We start from the raw sequence: 14,273 nt of genomic DNA on the forward strand, positions 1-14,273 counted from the left end.
ACCTTTGCTCGATTTTGCTATGAACTTAAAACTGCTCTAAAAAAAATTAAGTCTATTAAAAAGAAAGAACAAAGCACACTATAAAGCATTACATAAAGTACAATCCCATTTAGGTAAAATATAAAGCAAAGTAGAGATGTGTATATATGTATATAAGCAGATGAACAAAAAGGGGGCTGAAAGGGTAAAAGAACACACAAAAAAGATGCAGTTCTTCCTCTGGGAAATGGGACAGGGACAGGGAAGAAGATACGGTGAAAAAAGACTTTAACCTTTTATTTTGCGTACTTGAACAATGTTTGAACCGGGTCCAGAGTAAATGCAGTCTTGTATTCCTTGTGCAGGGGAAAATGCACAAAACGCTACTATAACAAACAATAGACAGGATCAAAGATGAGCTAGGTGCCAGTCATCTTTAAGCCAAATGCTGGTTCTGAGAACAAACGACCTCAAATAATGTTTGAAACTAGAATTTTCTATTGGTTTCATTAAAACCATAATACAGAGTCCTACTAGAATGTCACTAAAGTAAATTAAACAGGATTGGTATAATTTATGGTTAAACTAAAGACAAAAATGCTAAAACCTTAGCATAATTTAAAATTATATATATATCTCATTTATTGAAATATAAAGATCTTCATTTACACGTTTTAAAACAAAAACATGAACGGGGCAATTTGTAATACAATTGTATCGGTAGACTCTTCCTATCGAGTTAGTTCTCCAACATTCACCACACCACCGTTTTGGGAACATTTACGTATTTTTCTCTTTATTATTTCTAAAATATAAATTTTGGACATTCAAAAGTGCAACAGTTAATGTGCCTGTGGGGAATATCACAGTTAAAAAAATATAAACAAAGGCAGTGATACAGCTTGTCATAAATGTTTTGGCAGTATTCTCCAAGTCTATATAGAAATACATATATACATATTGATGTATAACATCATTTTATCTCACGTCCCTCTTCACAAAAATAGGACCATTTTGTACAGATTGGCAGACCACATTTTAAGGACATCATCAATCAGTTAAAAAGTCACAAATTGTGTTTCTCAGGCCAACTTTGATTGTCTTCATAAAAATGAAAGCAGGAAGGATTGACACATTTTCATCTGGGGTCTTTGCAGGAGGCCAGAAAGGAAACAAATCTGTCATACACTGAAAACCCTATTTAAGAGAGAGAGAAAAAAAAATGCAGCCACATACAAACTCAGGTGACAGCATTCGTCAGGACTAGATCCTGCTGGTCTGAGAATTTTCATCCAGCCTCATGATGTCATGCAAGACTCAAAGGACATCAAAATGCAAAGCACCAACAAAAGGAGGCTGTACGATAAACAGGGAGCGATAAACAGAGTGCTTGAGCCGTGATCCTAGAAACACAAACGTATTTCAGGTCTAATTGGCTCTACAGAACCTAGTCAGGTTTTCTTTTTAAATTGGCCAATCTGGCTCAGTCTTCACACTTACCATGAAAAAGGTGGGGCTTGCATTGAGATTACACCAGTAGGTACTCAAGTACCTTGTTATTGCTTCTACATCTTCCAAAGCATCACCTGCCACGAGTACGCACAGTGATTGCAGTAATCACAGCCCATGTTTCATTCATATGGTGCCAGCAATTAAGTGGTATCGCACAGAATGCCAATAAACCCACAACAACCGGTTTGACAATCTGGATGGATGTGACAATCTGTCCTCCCCTCTAACCCCAAAATATCAGTAAAACTTAAAATTTTTTTCACCAAAATAGTGACCTGGTCATACAGAGACTTGGTTCACTGAATTGCATCATTTTTGTATATGCCTTTTGGCAGGAAACTGGTGGGGAGGGGGTTCAGTTCCCCACGCAGTGAGATCTACTAAACCAAGACTTGGCTTGCTCAGTCTCAGCTAAGACTGTGATATTAAATTAAGTGTAGCAATTACCAGATATATGGCATTAAATGTCACTGACCCAGAGCCAAAGATGCAAATTGAGGCTTCCTACATGGTTGATTTCTATTTCAAATTATTTTTTTCCCATGGCAACTTCCTGTCATCTACGCCGGTGTTCCCCAAATCTGGCTGATCAGAACAGCCAGGATGTTTATAAAAATACAGGTCTCTGCTCCCCCAGACCTAATTAATTCAGAATCTCTCGGATGGGGACATAGAATCTCATGACTCTGGTTGCCAGTTACCTATGGGGACCAAGGATCCAGGCTATGGCACACACAGCCTTCACTAAACAATGCCTTTATTGTCTCAGAGTTCCAAACTATTTCTCCTGGGGGTAAGGAAGGGGGCTCCTGTTCAGGGCGTCCTTCTGACTTTTTCAGGGTTCGCAGAATTAAAAATATCTATGTGTTGAGTTCCACCAGAATTACCGCCAGGCATGAGAAAAATCTCTGCAAATCCAGTCTTCTTGCTGATTACTTTCTCCGCTGGGTAATAATAGGAGAAGCCACGTTAGGCAGAGACCCATGCCTTAATATTGAGAACATTTAGGATTTAGGGGTTTTGTTTATTTATTCCAAATCGCATTACTTCAAAGGGCAGTTAATTGCTTTTAGTACAACGGATTAGGGAACTATTCAGTACACAGTTAAAAACTCTGACTTGCTGGAAGACACTACTCTTACTTTGTTCTCTATGTTCAACTAAATTTAATCCACTAAAGCTATAACCATAGTTTATAGAGAAACATGTTATTTAATATAAAGGTCAAAAACTGTCAAACTTGTCACCTACTTAGTAAGGATTTTTTTTAAATTGTGCCTTTTCTGTAGGGAAAACGTGTTACATATTACACATTTAGCATTACTGGTAACAGTAGCAGTATTATAAACGTAGATTACAATACGAAAATGAGTTGTCGGGCTTCTAAATGACCCAAATCTAATAAACAAAGTTGGTTAATTATTATCTTTTATCTCCTCAACACTAAAAAAAAAAAAAAAAAAAAGTAAAATGCTATAGTACCAGTACCTTTTAAGGTTCAAAAGTGGTTTTGCATGTACTTCATAAGAAAGTCCAACAGCAGCTGGCACCAGGTTTCAAGCGTGAAGTACATGGGTGGACTGAGTGGTCTCTCCAGAAGTCCAGAGAAGATAGTTAATACAAATCAAAACACATCCTTGGTTAGAGTTATTTACATAATTACAATGCTGGAGTTTTGCTGCAGTAAAAGTTGTGTACGTTGGAATCTCACCAATGCCCCTGAATCGCAAAGTTTGTCTCCTGTGGCCCGTTATTTCCTTGTCCATCTACCTCCATACTTCACATGCCAATGAGATGCTACTGAAGCATTGCCAGAGGCCACAACAAAAAAGTTCATTTCAGAATATCCCATTCATTCGTATTTAGAAGGTTCCCTGAGGCCCTTGGCTGGGAACTTCTCTTTACACATCATCCAAGTCCTCCCCTCAAACTTTGCATTGCAGTAAAGTGGTTTTCTTAAAAGGATCCAAGTTGGTTCCAGGAGTGGAAGGTCCCCTCCGAATCTGCCAGTTACAGGAAGCTGTCTTCCACCAGGTCCGAGGAGTCTATGCCAATGTCGTCCATCATGTCGATGTCCTCGATGGTCTCATCCTCTCTCTTGATGAAGGTAGAACTGCTGGAACCTGTCTCAATGGCACTCTCTTCAGAGGTCTGCGAGCTGGAGAGGGGAAAGAATAGAAAAGATCACAGTCAGACCGACTAGACCATGGGGGCATTTCCAAGGTGGCCCCCCAAAGGCAAAGGAGCTCTTCCTGCAACATCCTTTGTCATTCAAACCCAGGCTACCCAGCTGGGCAAGATTTTGCCACCAAGCCAGACGCAGCCCCCATCACACTGCAGTGAGCCGTATGGAAAACCCAGATCCACAGGTCATCTCCACACTTCAGCTTCCCTTCTCTTCTGCCAGATCTTCCATCAAAGTTGCTAACAAGCTATGACAATTTCTATTTTCCCTACTCAACCCCAGTGGAAGAGAAAAGAAGCAATGACCGATCAAAAGGCCTGGGGAAGAAAAAGCAGAGGGATGAAATTGGGGCAAAGTGCAGCCGGGTCAGTCACTTGCTAGCCCTGAAAGCTCCTGAACGTCCAAACTGTGATCTCAGGATTTCACCCCACGCCCCACGAATGCCCTCCTTCCCCTCCTCTTACATCCAATCCCCCCTTGAGTCCTAAAGGCCCAGGTGAAGGCTCTTTACTTACTAGAGTAGCGTCTGAGAAGGGAGTTCTAGAGTCAGACAGCCTTAGATCTGGAATGGTCCACCACTTACCAGCTGTGGGACTTCACACAAGTCCCTTAACCTCCTGAACTTGTTCCCTTGCCTATAAAATGAGATGACAACAGTGCCTGACAATATTCCAGTTTGTTAGGGAGATTAAATACAGCAGTAAGGCAATAACCATACAGCACTGAGCAGAGTACCTAGCACATAATAAGTGCTCGATAAATGTTAGTTATGATTATTGTTGCTGTTATCCAAACTCTGAATTTGAATAGGGCCCGGATATTAGATGATATCAAGGAATAGTTGTCAATTTTCTCATGTGTGGTCATGCTATTATGGTTATGTAGGAGAGTCTCCTTATTCTTAGGAGATGTGTGCTGGAATTTCAAATGATTTTGTTTCAGGTGACTTAGCAAGAAAAAAAAGTATGAGTGTATGTTTGTGACACACACAACACCTACCATATGTATGTATATTATATATATAATATATAGGTAAAGCAAATGTGACACAGTGTTAACAACAGCTAAATCTAAGTGGTAGATATATTCTTACAATTCTTCTGGACACTTAAAATTTTTCACAAAAATTTTTAGAAAATATTCTCTAGAGTCTCCAGACTGTCACTATTGCCTGTCTTCCCTTCTCTGAACTCTTACTCTCTTACTGTTATCCTGCCCTGTGTTGCTAAATTTTCATGTATCTCTTTTAGCTCCAAGCAGATTATCACCTGCTGATAGGCAGGACCACAGCTTGACCTCCTCATGGCGAGGCTGCAGCACCATGCTACACACACGGTGTAGAAACCATACCATCAGCTGGGTGGCCACATGACAGAGTCTCACACATGCATACCGAAAAAGAGGCTCTCTCCCCTCCTTTCCATATCAGTTTCCAAGCAGAGAACCAAGCCTGGCCAATAGAAGCCCATGGGAAACAGTCTGCTACCCTCCACCGTGGGGCCCCTGTGGCCCAGAGAGCTCTTAGAACCTATGGGGCTACTGGACTGAGTTCCCCTTCATAGCCCTCCAGATTGGGCCCTTCCTTAAGACTGAGCTTTTGCTCAGTTCCTAGTCTGTACTCCACCTTCCCTCCCCACTTATACCCTGGTCCTAAAGCCTCACTGTGAATCCTAGTCCACTTGGCTGGTCTTAATAACCATCTAGTCCTGGCAGCCTCTCTCCCCAAGAGGCCAAACCCAGTTCCTGGGACCTTGGCCAATGGCTGGACTGTGGGCACAGAAGAAGCTAGCTTCCACCAAGACTCAGCACCACATCATCCTTGCTGCTCATCAGGCTTCACGGACGGGGGTTCCTAATGCTGATGACTGGGCTTATTTCTGGTTCCCAAGCCACAGTGCTCATCTTGTAGCCCAGGACCTGACTCCTGATAGGCTCTGACCTAGCATCCCCAAGTCCTCTACAGCAAGGCCCTTTCTTTCTCAGGCCCACTCGCCTCCCAAGGCCAAGCATTCTGAGCCTGAGGAGGGTGTTCCACAAGACCACCATGCTCACTCCTGCCTGCCTACACCCAGAGCATCCCAGATCTGGAATCCCCCATCTTTTATGGGCTGAATTGTATCCCACCAAATTCATATGTTGAAGCCCCAACCCCCAATGTGAAAAATGTGGAGACAGGGCCTTTAAGGAGGTAATTAAGGTTAAATGAAGTCATAAGGATGGGGCCCTAGCCCAGTAGGATTGGTGTCCTTATAAGAAGAGACACCAGAGATGCACACACAGAAAAGGCCCATGTGAGGACACAGCAAGAAGGTGGCCATGTGCAAGCCAAGGAGAGAGGCCTTGGGAGAAACCAAACCTGCCAGCACCTTGATCTTGAATTTCCAGCTTCCAGAACTGTGAGAAATTCCTGTTGTTTAAGCCCCTTAGTCTGTGGTACTGTGTTAAGGCAGCACAAGCTAAGACACTCACCATCTCAGCCCACCTGTCAGGGCCATAGTCTCGCTGACCTAGTGTAATCATTTGGGACATACTTTGTGTGATTCAGAGAAAACCAAATGTATCACCCTTACAGAAGTCCCAGTTTTCTAATACAACAACTACCTGCCAACTAGAATTGCTCTCTCTGTGGAATACATGTCAAATTCTGAAGTCCAGCCTTGTGTACCCCTGGAACAGTTCTTGGCACCTTTCTTATGTTATTTATCCCAAAGTGATTTTCTAACTTTATTTAGAAGCAGAACCCTTTTTTACAGTTGAAATATTCAGGGCCCTCAAACACAAAGTAACCAAATGGATGACAGATCTGGGGTATAGTGAGCACTCCAAGACCCACTGTTCAACCTTCTTCCCACCCCCAAGAAGTTCTACAAAAACTACCCAAAACTTGGAGAAACACTGTTTACTAAAGGAACATAAACACATTTAAAAATTGTTCTGAGCAGAGGATAAATAGAAAGGTAAGTCAGACAGCCCACTTTTCCCCATCTCTAAATCTCATCACAAAAACAAACAAACAAAAACTATATTTTTAAAATTACCTGGTGCATACACATAAACAAGGGCTGTCTATATCTTATACCTAAATTGGTTGAGAGAGGTCACAGTTATAAGCCTCCAAAATAATAATGTCATGTGCTTCTGCCTAAATATTTATATGTATTCAACTGAATGAGAAAGAGACAGCAATATCCTGAATGAAGAGAGAAAGAGAGAAACTCATAAGCAACTTGGACCTTGAACCTGGGGCCACTATCACCACCTACCTTCTCCTGCCTCTGTCCAAGGGTTATGCAAAGAGAGCAAGGAAGTGGGGCATGGCCCCTCCCCCTGGACCATACAAACCAATGGTCCTAGTGCTGGCTGTGCATTAGCGTCACATTGGTAATAAATTAATGGGTCTAGGTATGATCACCAGTGGCTGCTATTGTCACAGAAAGAGACAACGGTACAGCATGTACCTCCTGTACACAGCATCATCTTTGAAGCACACTTACCAAAAACCTACTGAGTCAGATCAAGCCTCTAGACTAACTACCAATTTCCAACAAACATAGGAGACAGAAGCATATGATAAAACTCACAACAGTAATGCAAGCAGCAAAATTCTGAATGTGGGAACTCTACAGGCAAATGCTCTGATTTTTACACAAACAATATGCAAGGGGGCTAAAAGAGGCAGAACGAACTTATAGAGCTCTATCAACCAAAGTCAGTGTGTGACCCTTATTTGGGTCTTGAACAGAACAAACTAAATGTAAAATAACATTTATGAGAGAATCAAGGAAATTTGAACACTGACTGGAAATCTGATGCTTTTAACTATTTACTGTCAATTTGGGGGGTGAAATAATGGTACTGCAGTTATTTTTAATAACTATAGTTACTTTTTTAAATAGAGCCCTTATCTTTTTGAGATGTATGCTGAAATATTATGGATGAAATGATATGATGTCTAGGATCTGCTTCAAAATAATCCAGAGGGAAGTGGTAGAGGAGGAGTAGATATGGCTATGCAAGCAGACAGGTCATGGGTTCATCAACACTGAAGTTGAGTGGTGGGTACCTGACAGTTCACTATACTGTTTGAATTATGCACGTTAGAAATCTTCCATAATACAAAGTTAGAAAGAAAGAAAGAACAAATCACCCAGAGAGTGCTTGTGCCTCACTCCCAGAGATTATCATTTGTTGGCCTGGATGAGGCTTGTATAGCAGTAGTTAGCAAATCTCCCCAGGTGGTTCCAACTTGCAGCCAGGGTTTAAAACCGCTGATGGGGACTTCCCTGGTGGCGCAGTGGTTAAGAATCCGCCTGCCAATGCTGGGAACGTGGGTTTGAGCCCTGGGTAGGGAAGATCCCACATGCCGCAGAGCAGCTAAGCCCGTGTGCCACAACTACTGAAACCCGCACGCCTAGAACCCGTGCTCCGCAACAAGAGAAGCCACCGCAATGAGAAGCCCACGCACCACAATGAAGAGTAGCCCCTGCTCTCCACAATTAGAGAAATCCCAGGCGCAGCAACAAAGACCCAACGTAGCATGAATGAATGAATGAATAAATGAAACCACTGATGTAGAGTCAAATAGCCCAGTACAGCCCGCCTCTCAACTTTCTCCTCGCTCTGAATTAAGAAACTAAATAAGAACACAGCAAGAAGGATTTCTCTGGTGGTCCAGTGGTTAAGACTCCAAGCTTCCACTGCAGGGGATGTGGGTTAGATCCCTGGTCGGGGAACTAAGATCCCACAAGATCCCACCCACATGCTGCGGGGCCAAAAATGAAAAGAAAAAATCAGCAAGAGAGGCTTATATTATTTCAGTAATCATAGTTGCTGTGTCAGTTTGATCAAATTACTTGAGGACTTAGGTCAAAGGTTCTCCATCAGGGAAACATGTCCCTTCCTGCCCCAGACCTCCACCAGCTCCAGGGAGCAAATATAGGCAGTACACTCTTTGACGTTGGTCTAAGCAATATGTTTTTGGACCTGTCTCCTCAGCCAAGAGCAACAACAACAAAAATAAACAAATGGGACCTGATCAAACCTTTTGCACAGTAAAGGAAACCAATAACAAAATGAAAAGGGAACCTACTGAATGAGAGAAGATATTTGCAAACAATATGTCTGATAAGGGATTAATAACCAAAATACATAAAGAACTCATACAACTCAAAATCAAAAAACCCCAAACAATCCAATTAAAAATTGGGCAGAGGACCTGAATAGGCATTTTTCCAAAGAAGGCATACAGATGGTCAACAGGCACATGAAAAGATGCTCAACATCACTAATCATCAGGGACATGAAAATGAAAACCACAGTGAGATCTCATCTCGTGCCTGTCAGAATGGCCATCATCAAAAAGACAAGAAATAACAAGTGGTGGTGAGGATGTGGAAAAAAGAAAACCCTAGTACATTGTTAGTGGGAATGTAAATCGGTGCAACCACTATGGAAAACAATATGGAGGTTCCTCAAAAAATTAAAAATAGAACTAGAACATACGACACAGCAGTTCCACTTCTCGGTATTTATCCAAAGCAGATGAAAACACTAATTCGGAAAGATACGTGCACCCCAGTGTTCTTAACAGCATTATTTACAATAGCCATGATATGGAAGCAACCTAAGTGCCCATCAACCGACGAATGGATAAGGAAGATACGGTGTATATACACAATGAAATACTCAGCCATAAAAAAGAATGAAATCTTGCCATTTGTGACAACGTGAATGGACCTGGAGGGTGTTATACTTAGTGAAATGAGTCAGAGACAAATACTGTATGTTTTCACGTATATGTGGAAACTAAAAAAACAAAACAAATTAACAAACAAAACAAAAACAGACTCACAGAGAACAAACTAGTGGTTCCAAGAGGGGAGAGGGGCAAAGTAGGTGAATGGGATTAAAAGGTACAAACTACCAGTTATAAAATAAATAAATCACAGGGATGTAATATACAGCACATATAGGGAAATAATCTATAATTTATAATAACTTTATATGGTGTATAATCTATAAAAATATCAAACTACTATGTTGTACACTTGACACTAACATAATATTGTAAGCCAACTATATTTGAGCAAACTAAAAAAAAAAAAAAAAATTTAAAGAATCATCTGGGAAGCATTTTCAAAACTAAACAGACCCCTGGGGGTTCTGCCACTGGCTCCCCCAGGACAGATTCAGCACCAGGAGGGCCTCACAATGGGGCAATGGCTCCTCCCCTTCAGGTGCACTGGGGGAGGGGAGGGGAGAGAGCTCGGCGGGAAGCTGAGGTCTCGTGTCTACCTGTGTCTGTTCCTTTTGCCCAGGTCTTCCTCTTCAGGAACAGGGTCAATGTCAGGCAGAGGGATGATGTAGCCACTGTCTGCGCTCAGCCTCTGCTCGTCAAGGCCACCCTCCCAGTCCTTCAGCTTGTCCTCCTCGTTTTTGTAGGTGACGCCAATGTACGCATTGTCGGAGTCCACGCGCATACGTGCCACGGCGGGATGGTCACTCTTCAGGAAGTCCAGGTGGATCTTTTCATAACTCTGCAAATGTTCATTTCACATAGTTACTCAAGGGTTACTGATAGAACTGCAAAAAAGGACACAGATGCTCAGAGCTTACTATTTTTTAACTGTTGACAACTGAAGGAGAGTCAGGTGTTAACTGTTCCCCAGAGATGTGTAACATGAAGAAAGGGCCACCCGTGGCAGAGATCTCCTGCTGGTAGGTCTTGAGATACCAAGAACCCCTTCTCAGTCAGTAGCTACAACTGTGTCCCCAAACACACACACTCCCTTCTCTGGGACTAGCATGGACCCTTCTGGTCCGCATCACACAGTCTCTCCAGGGCTTGGATGGGTCCCAATAAGAGGTGAACAGGGCTTCCACTGGGAGCACCACACCAGAAGTCTTCCTAATCCCCAAACACTGGAGAAATGTAATTCAAAACTTAGGGACCATTGATCTAAAAAAGACCCCATTTTCAACAATAGTTCCAGTCTGTTCCCATCAACACAATTTCACCAACCAGAGTGTCTCTGACTTTCCTATCGTTAATTTCCTTCCTTCCTTCTGCCTCACTTATGGCGGTTGTAAGGGGCAGTGAGATAATCGATAAACAAAAGTATTTAACTTCCAGTTCAGCTAACACTGCTCTTCCTCGAGAAGAAGGAAGAGAAGCAATAAGTATGGAAAACCTACATGGTGACTGAATCTAAGAAACTGAGTTTATTATACAAGTGTGTCTGGGTTTCCTTCTCAGCATCTCAGCAAAAATTTGTTTCACTCATTACTGTATCCTGCTCGGTTCCATGAAATTACATTTGTTCCTTTGAACAATGCTTCCTATTCCACAAAAAAACCAGCTGGAGCCACAGATAACAGCTGAGGTTGTTCCTTCCAGTCAGCTGGTAAAAGCCAATTTCGCATGGATTTAAGTGCATTCAAATTAGCGATTTAATGGCTGTGGATGCTCTGAGACTTCTAACTGCACAGTAGCTTCAGATACTCAAACATATGGAGAATGAAGTGCTTACAGGTGTTGCACACTCAGGATGAAAGGGAGCCGTGCAGGAAGAGGAGGGTTTCTACTCATCATTGCTACCAAGGGCCCAGGGAGCACTCCCTGAAGCCCCGGCCACTGGATCACACAATCTTTTTCCTCCTTTGAAAATGCTCCTTTAACATGGTGTTGAACAGTACTGCTCTCCTGCACAATGACCAGCTCTTGTCTCCTCCCTTTGCCCATTCCTTTCCACTCACCCATCTTAAGAGGCTCAGACAAACCTTTTTATATTGTCCAGGCAGCAGATTCTCCACAATCTCACTCAGGTGGTAAAAGGAGGGTCTCTTCTCTGGCTCACTGTTCCAGCACTTCACCATGATCTCATAGCTGGAGAAGCACAGGACTCACAGTGGGCACAGGGAGGAACGTCAGGGCACCCCCTACCCCCAGAGACCCACCGGGCATGAACACAGACCCACGGGATAGCAAGGGGGGCTCACACTTCACTGGTGGCGTGGTCAGGCTTGGCCATCCGGTACCCACTCTTGATCTTATTGTAGAAAGTAGAATCCACCATCATGCCAGGGTAGGGTGTACCACCTGAGGACCCAAGAAGAAAATGACCAGGACTGACGAGTGTGTGGTACACTGTTGAAACGCTCGGCACCTCTAGAAAATGTTTGGGGATCCCCGCCTTGAAGTAGCGGTTCTTCCAAAGAAATTAAGTGTTGCCATCTGCTTGATTTCACGGCCTCGCCCAGCGGAAAGTCACTTCCATCAGAAATGTTCAAATAATTAAGACAGCAGTCTTGAAATGTCTAGATAATTCTCTGTTTGTCACAGAATACGAGACTCAGTTAAGCCACACACTTGGGTGACCCACAGTGACATCTATGGAGGGATGAACTAGGGTCGAAAAAGGAGAACAGGCAGGGAAAGCCCTTTACTGTCACATCAGGACAATAGTGGATTCATGAAACATTTCCCATTTTTGTGGCCAAGGCCAGGTCAAGTTTAGTTTCCTTCCAAAACTACTCCAGGACTCCTCTGTTCTCTGAGCTTCCATTACAATTTTAAATCAGGACCACACAGCTTATCATTAAATGTGTAAGTTTCATCTCCCCAGGAGAACTATCTGGAAGTCAGGGGCGTGAATCACCCCCTCGCAGGGCCCTCACCTGGTAGCTCGGGGCACCTGTGTTCTTCAGTAACCGGTACCTGACTTACTGAATGACTAGAAGGTTTCTCTCCTCCAGAATGATGACCAGGAAGGGAGTCACCATTCCCCTTCCCTCAATGCACTGCTTTCACTGAGTGTCCATCACCATGAGGTGAGGGAGGGCGAATCCCCACTGGTGAACCCACTTAACCCAAAGTCCAAGGTGAAGAAGCAGCGGGTGAGTGAATGTCATCAGGAGCATTTCCAGTAGGAGACAGTCCCTCTGATGTAGCTCAGAGGAGAAGGGGGGCAAAGGCCAGGGGTGAGGGCACAGTTCCTCAAGACCCCTTCTCGGTCTGCTCGGAAACACACTAGCCATCGTAAGTGCACAGCATGTGAATCGGCTGCAGTGCACCTGACCCACACTAGGTATCTTAACATTGTTTACATCCTGGAGCTTGGAAAACACAGCATCTCCCTTCCAGTGTTGTTCCAGAACAACCCAAACAAGCAGAGATGTCAGGCCCATACCGAGGGAAAAGATCTCCCAGAGCAGAATGCCGTAAGACCAGACGTCGCTCAGTGTGGTGTAGAGGTTGTCGAAGATGCTCTCAGGAGCCATCCACTTCACCGGGAGAAAGGTCTGCAGGGAAGCGGGGAGGACGTTAAACCCAGCATATGCAGCTGTGATCTACAGCAGCAGGAATAGAAAGGGGTCCTCTCTGGGCTAATAGCTTGCACTGGCAACCTTGCCCCACAGGAGTGTCTCTTTAGTTCACTTCTGTACTCTCGGCACTCAGAAGAGTGCCTGCCACCTAGTGGGTGCTCAATACGTGTTTAATGAATGATGGATGGTCACTGCTGCCTCTTACACCCTTCCAAGGAATAACATGCCAAGATATTTAATCCTGAATTTCTACCCCAAAAGCGTGAGCCCTGAATGGACCTGTCCCCTATTTTCAGGTCTTCCTAGGAACAAAATTAAGACCAGACCTAGTGACCCGAGAGCCAATTACATTTTTGAACTATAAGAAATAGTGGGGAGAAGGTTCAAGTGTAGGACAGAACGACTAGCTTTAAGGAAACGGTGCCTCTAAGATGTATTAACTCAAATGGTTTTAACATTTTAGGGGTCGTAGACACCATTTGAAAATTTGATAAAAGAGGTGCTCTCCTTGGAAATAAATGCACAACTTATGTATTAATGACTAACACTTACGGGCTGCTTTGTATGTGCCAGGCACTGTCCTAATAATTTTACATGAATCCAGTGATCTAATACCCCGCAGCAACTCAGGAGACAGGTACTAATGTCACTTCCCCGATACAGAGAGGGAAATCGAGGTACAGAATGGCCAAGTAACTTTCCCCAAGCTCCCACACTAGTAGGTGCTGGAGATGGTGCTCACACCCAGGGAGTCTGTCTGTAGAGCCTGTGCTTTTCATACTGACCCCTGCAGCCCATTCATGAATGTCATGGACCCTGTGTTAAAAATCTGGGCACTGAATGGCTGGAAGCAACACCTGCTTTCAGAGATGCAAGTGAGGGAGGGCGAGCACGCCAAACAAGGTGAGAGCACGTACGCTGCCTTTTGACACGTAGTTCGAATCATGCATGATGTCTCTGGCCAGGCCAAAGTCACAGATCTTCACGATTTTCCCTTGCGCCAGGAGGACGTTGCGAGCGGCCAGGTCCCGGTGGACACACTGCGCAGAAAGGGAAGAAATGACGGGGAGTGTCAGTCCACCTGCGCTAGACAGCATCACCCCTGCAAGACTGGCCACTTCACGGGGGCGCTTGGAGCTGCCTGGCACACAGCCTCAGGGAGGCTGTCCTGGCATAAAGAGCTCCCCTCTCTCAGGTTCTCATCCCAGTCCCTCCCGAGAGGGACAAAGCTCTGGAGAAAAGTAGACACCTGATCCTGTTGGATGCCCCGCTC

The 14,273-nt window shown here is 43.9% G+C and overlaps 1 protein-coding gene across 3 annotated transcripts in view; it reads right to left on the bottom strand.

Moving 5' to 3' along the window:
- Positions 1-248: 248 nt before the first annotated feature.
- The window catches only part of PDGFRA (platelet derived growth factor receptor alpha), a 43,822-nt gene continuing 29,797 nt past the window's right edge, over positions 249-14,273 (bottom strand). For 2 of the 3 annotated variants that reach the window (XM_029235258.1, XM_029235259.1), the window contains exons 18-23: positions 13,918-14,040; positions 12,865-12,976; positions 11,675-11,774; positions 11,456-11,561; positions 9,971-10,212; positions 593-3,649 (exon numbers count right to left, since the gene is read on the bottom strand). In XM_029235258.1, coding sequence (XP_029091091.1) covers positions 3,502-3,649; positions 9,971-10,212; positions 11,456-11,561; positions 11,675-11,774; positions 12,865-12,976; positions 13,918-14,040 — 831 coding nt within the window. In that variant the 3' untranslated portion in view covers positions 593-3,501. Of the gene's footprint in view, positions 3,650-9,970; positions 10,213-11,455; positions 11,562-11,674; positions 11,775-12,864; positions 12,977-13,917; positions 14,041-14,273 lie in introns of all 3 variants that reach the window. The other variant, XM_029235257.1, reaches the window with a different exon arrangement.

The sequence above is a fragment of the Monodon monoceros genome, unplaced genomic scaffold (genome assembly GCF_005190385.1).
Source record: "Monodon monoceros isolate NGI ecotype Baffin Bay Population unplaced genomic scaffold, NGI_Narwhal_1 Super_Scaffold_20, whole genome shotgun sequence".
In the NCBI taxonomy this organism is placed as follows: domain Eukaryota; kingdom Metazoa; phylum Chordata; class Mammalia; order Artiodactyla; family Monodontidae; genus Monodon; species Monodon monoceros.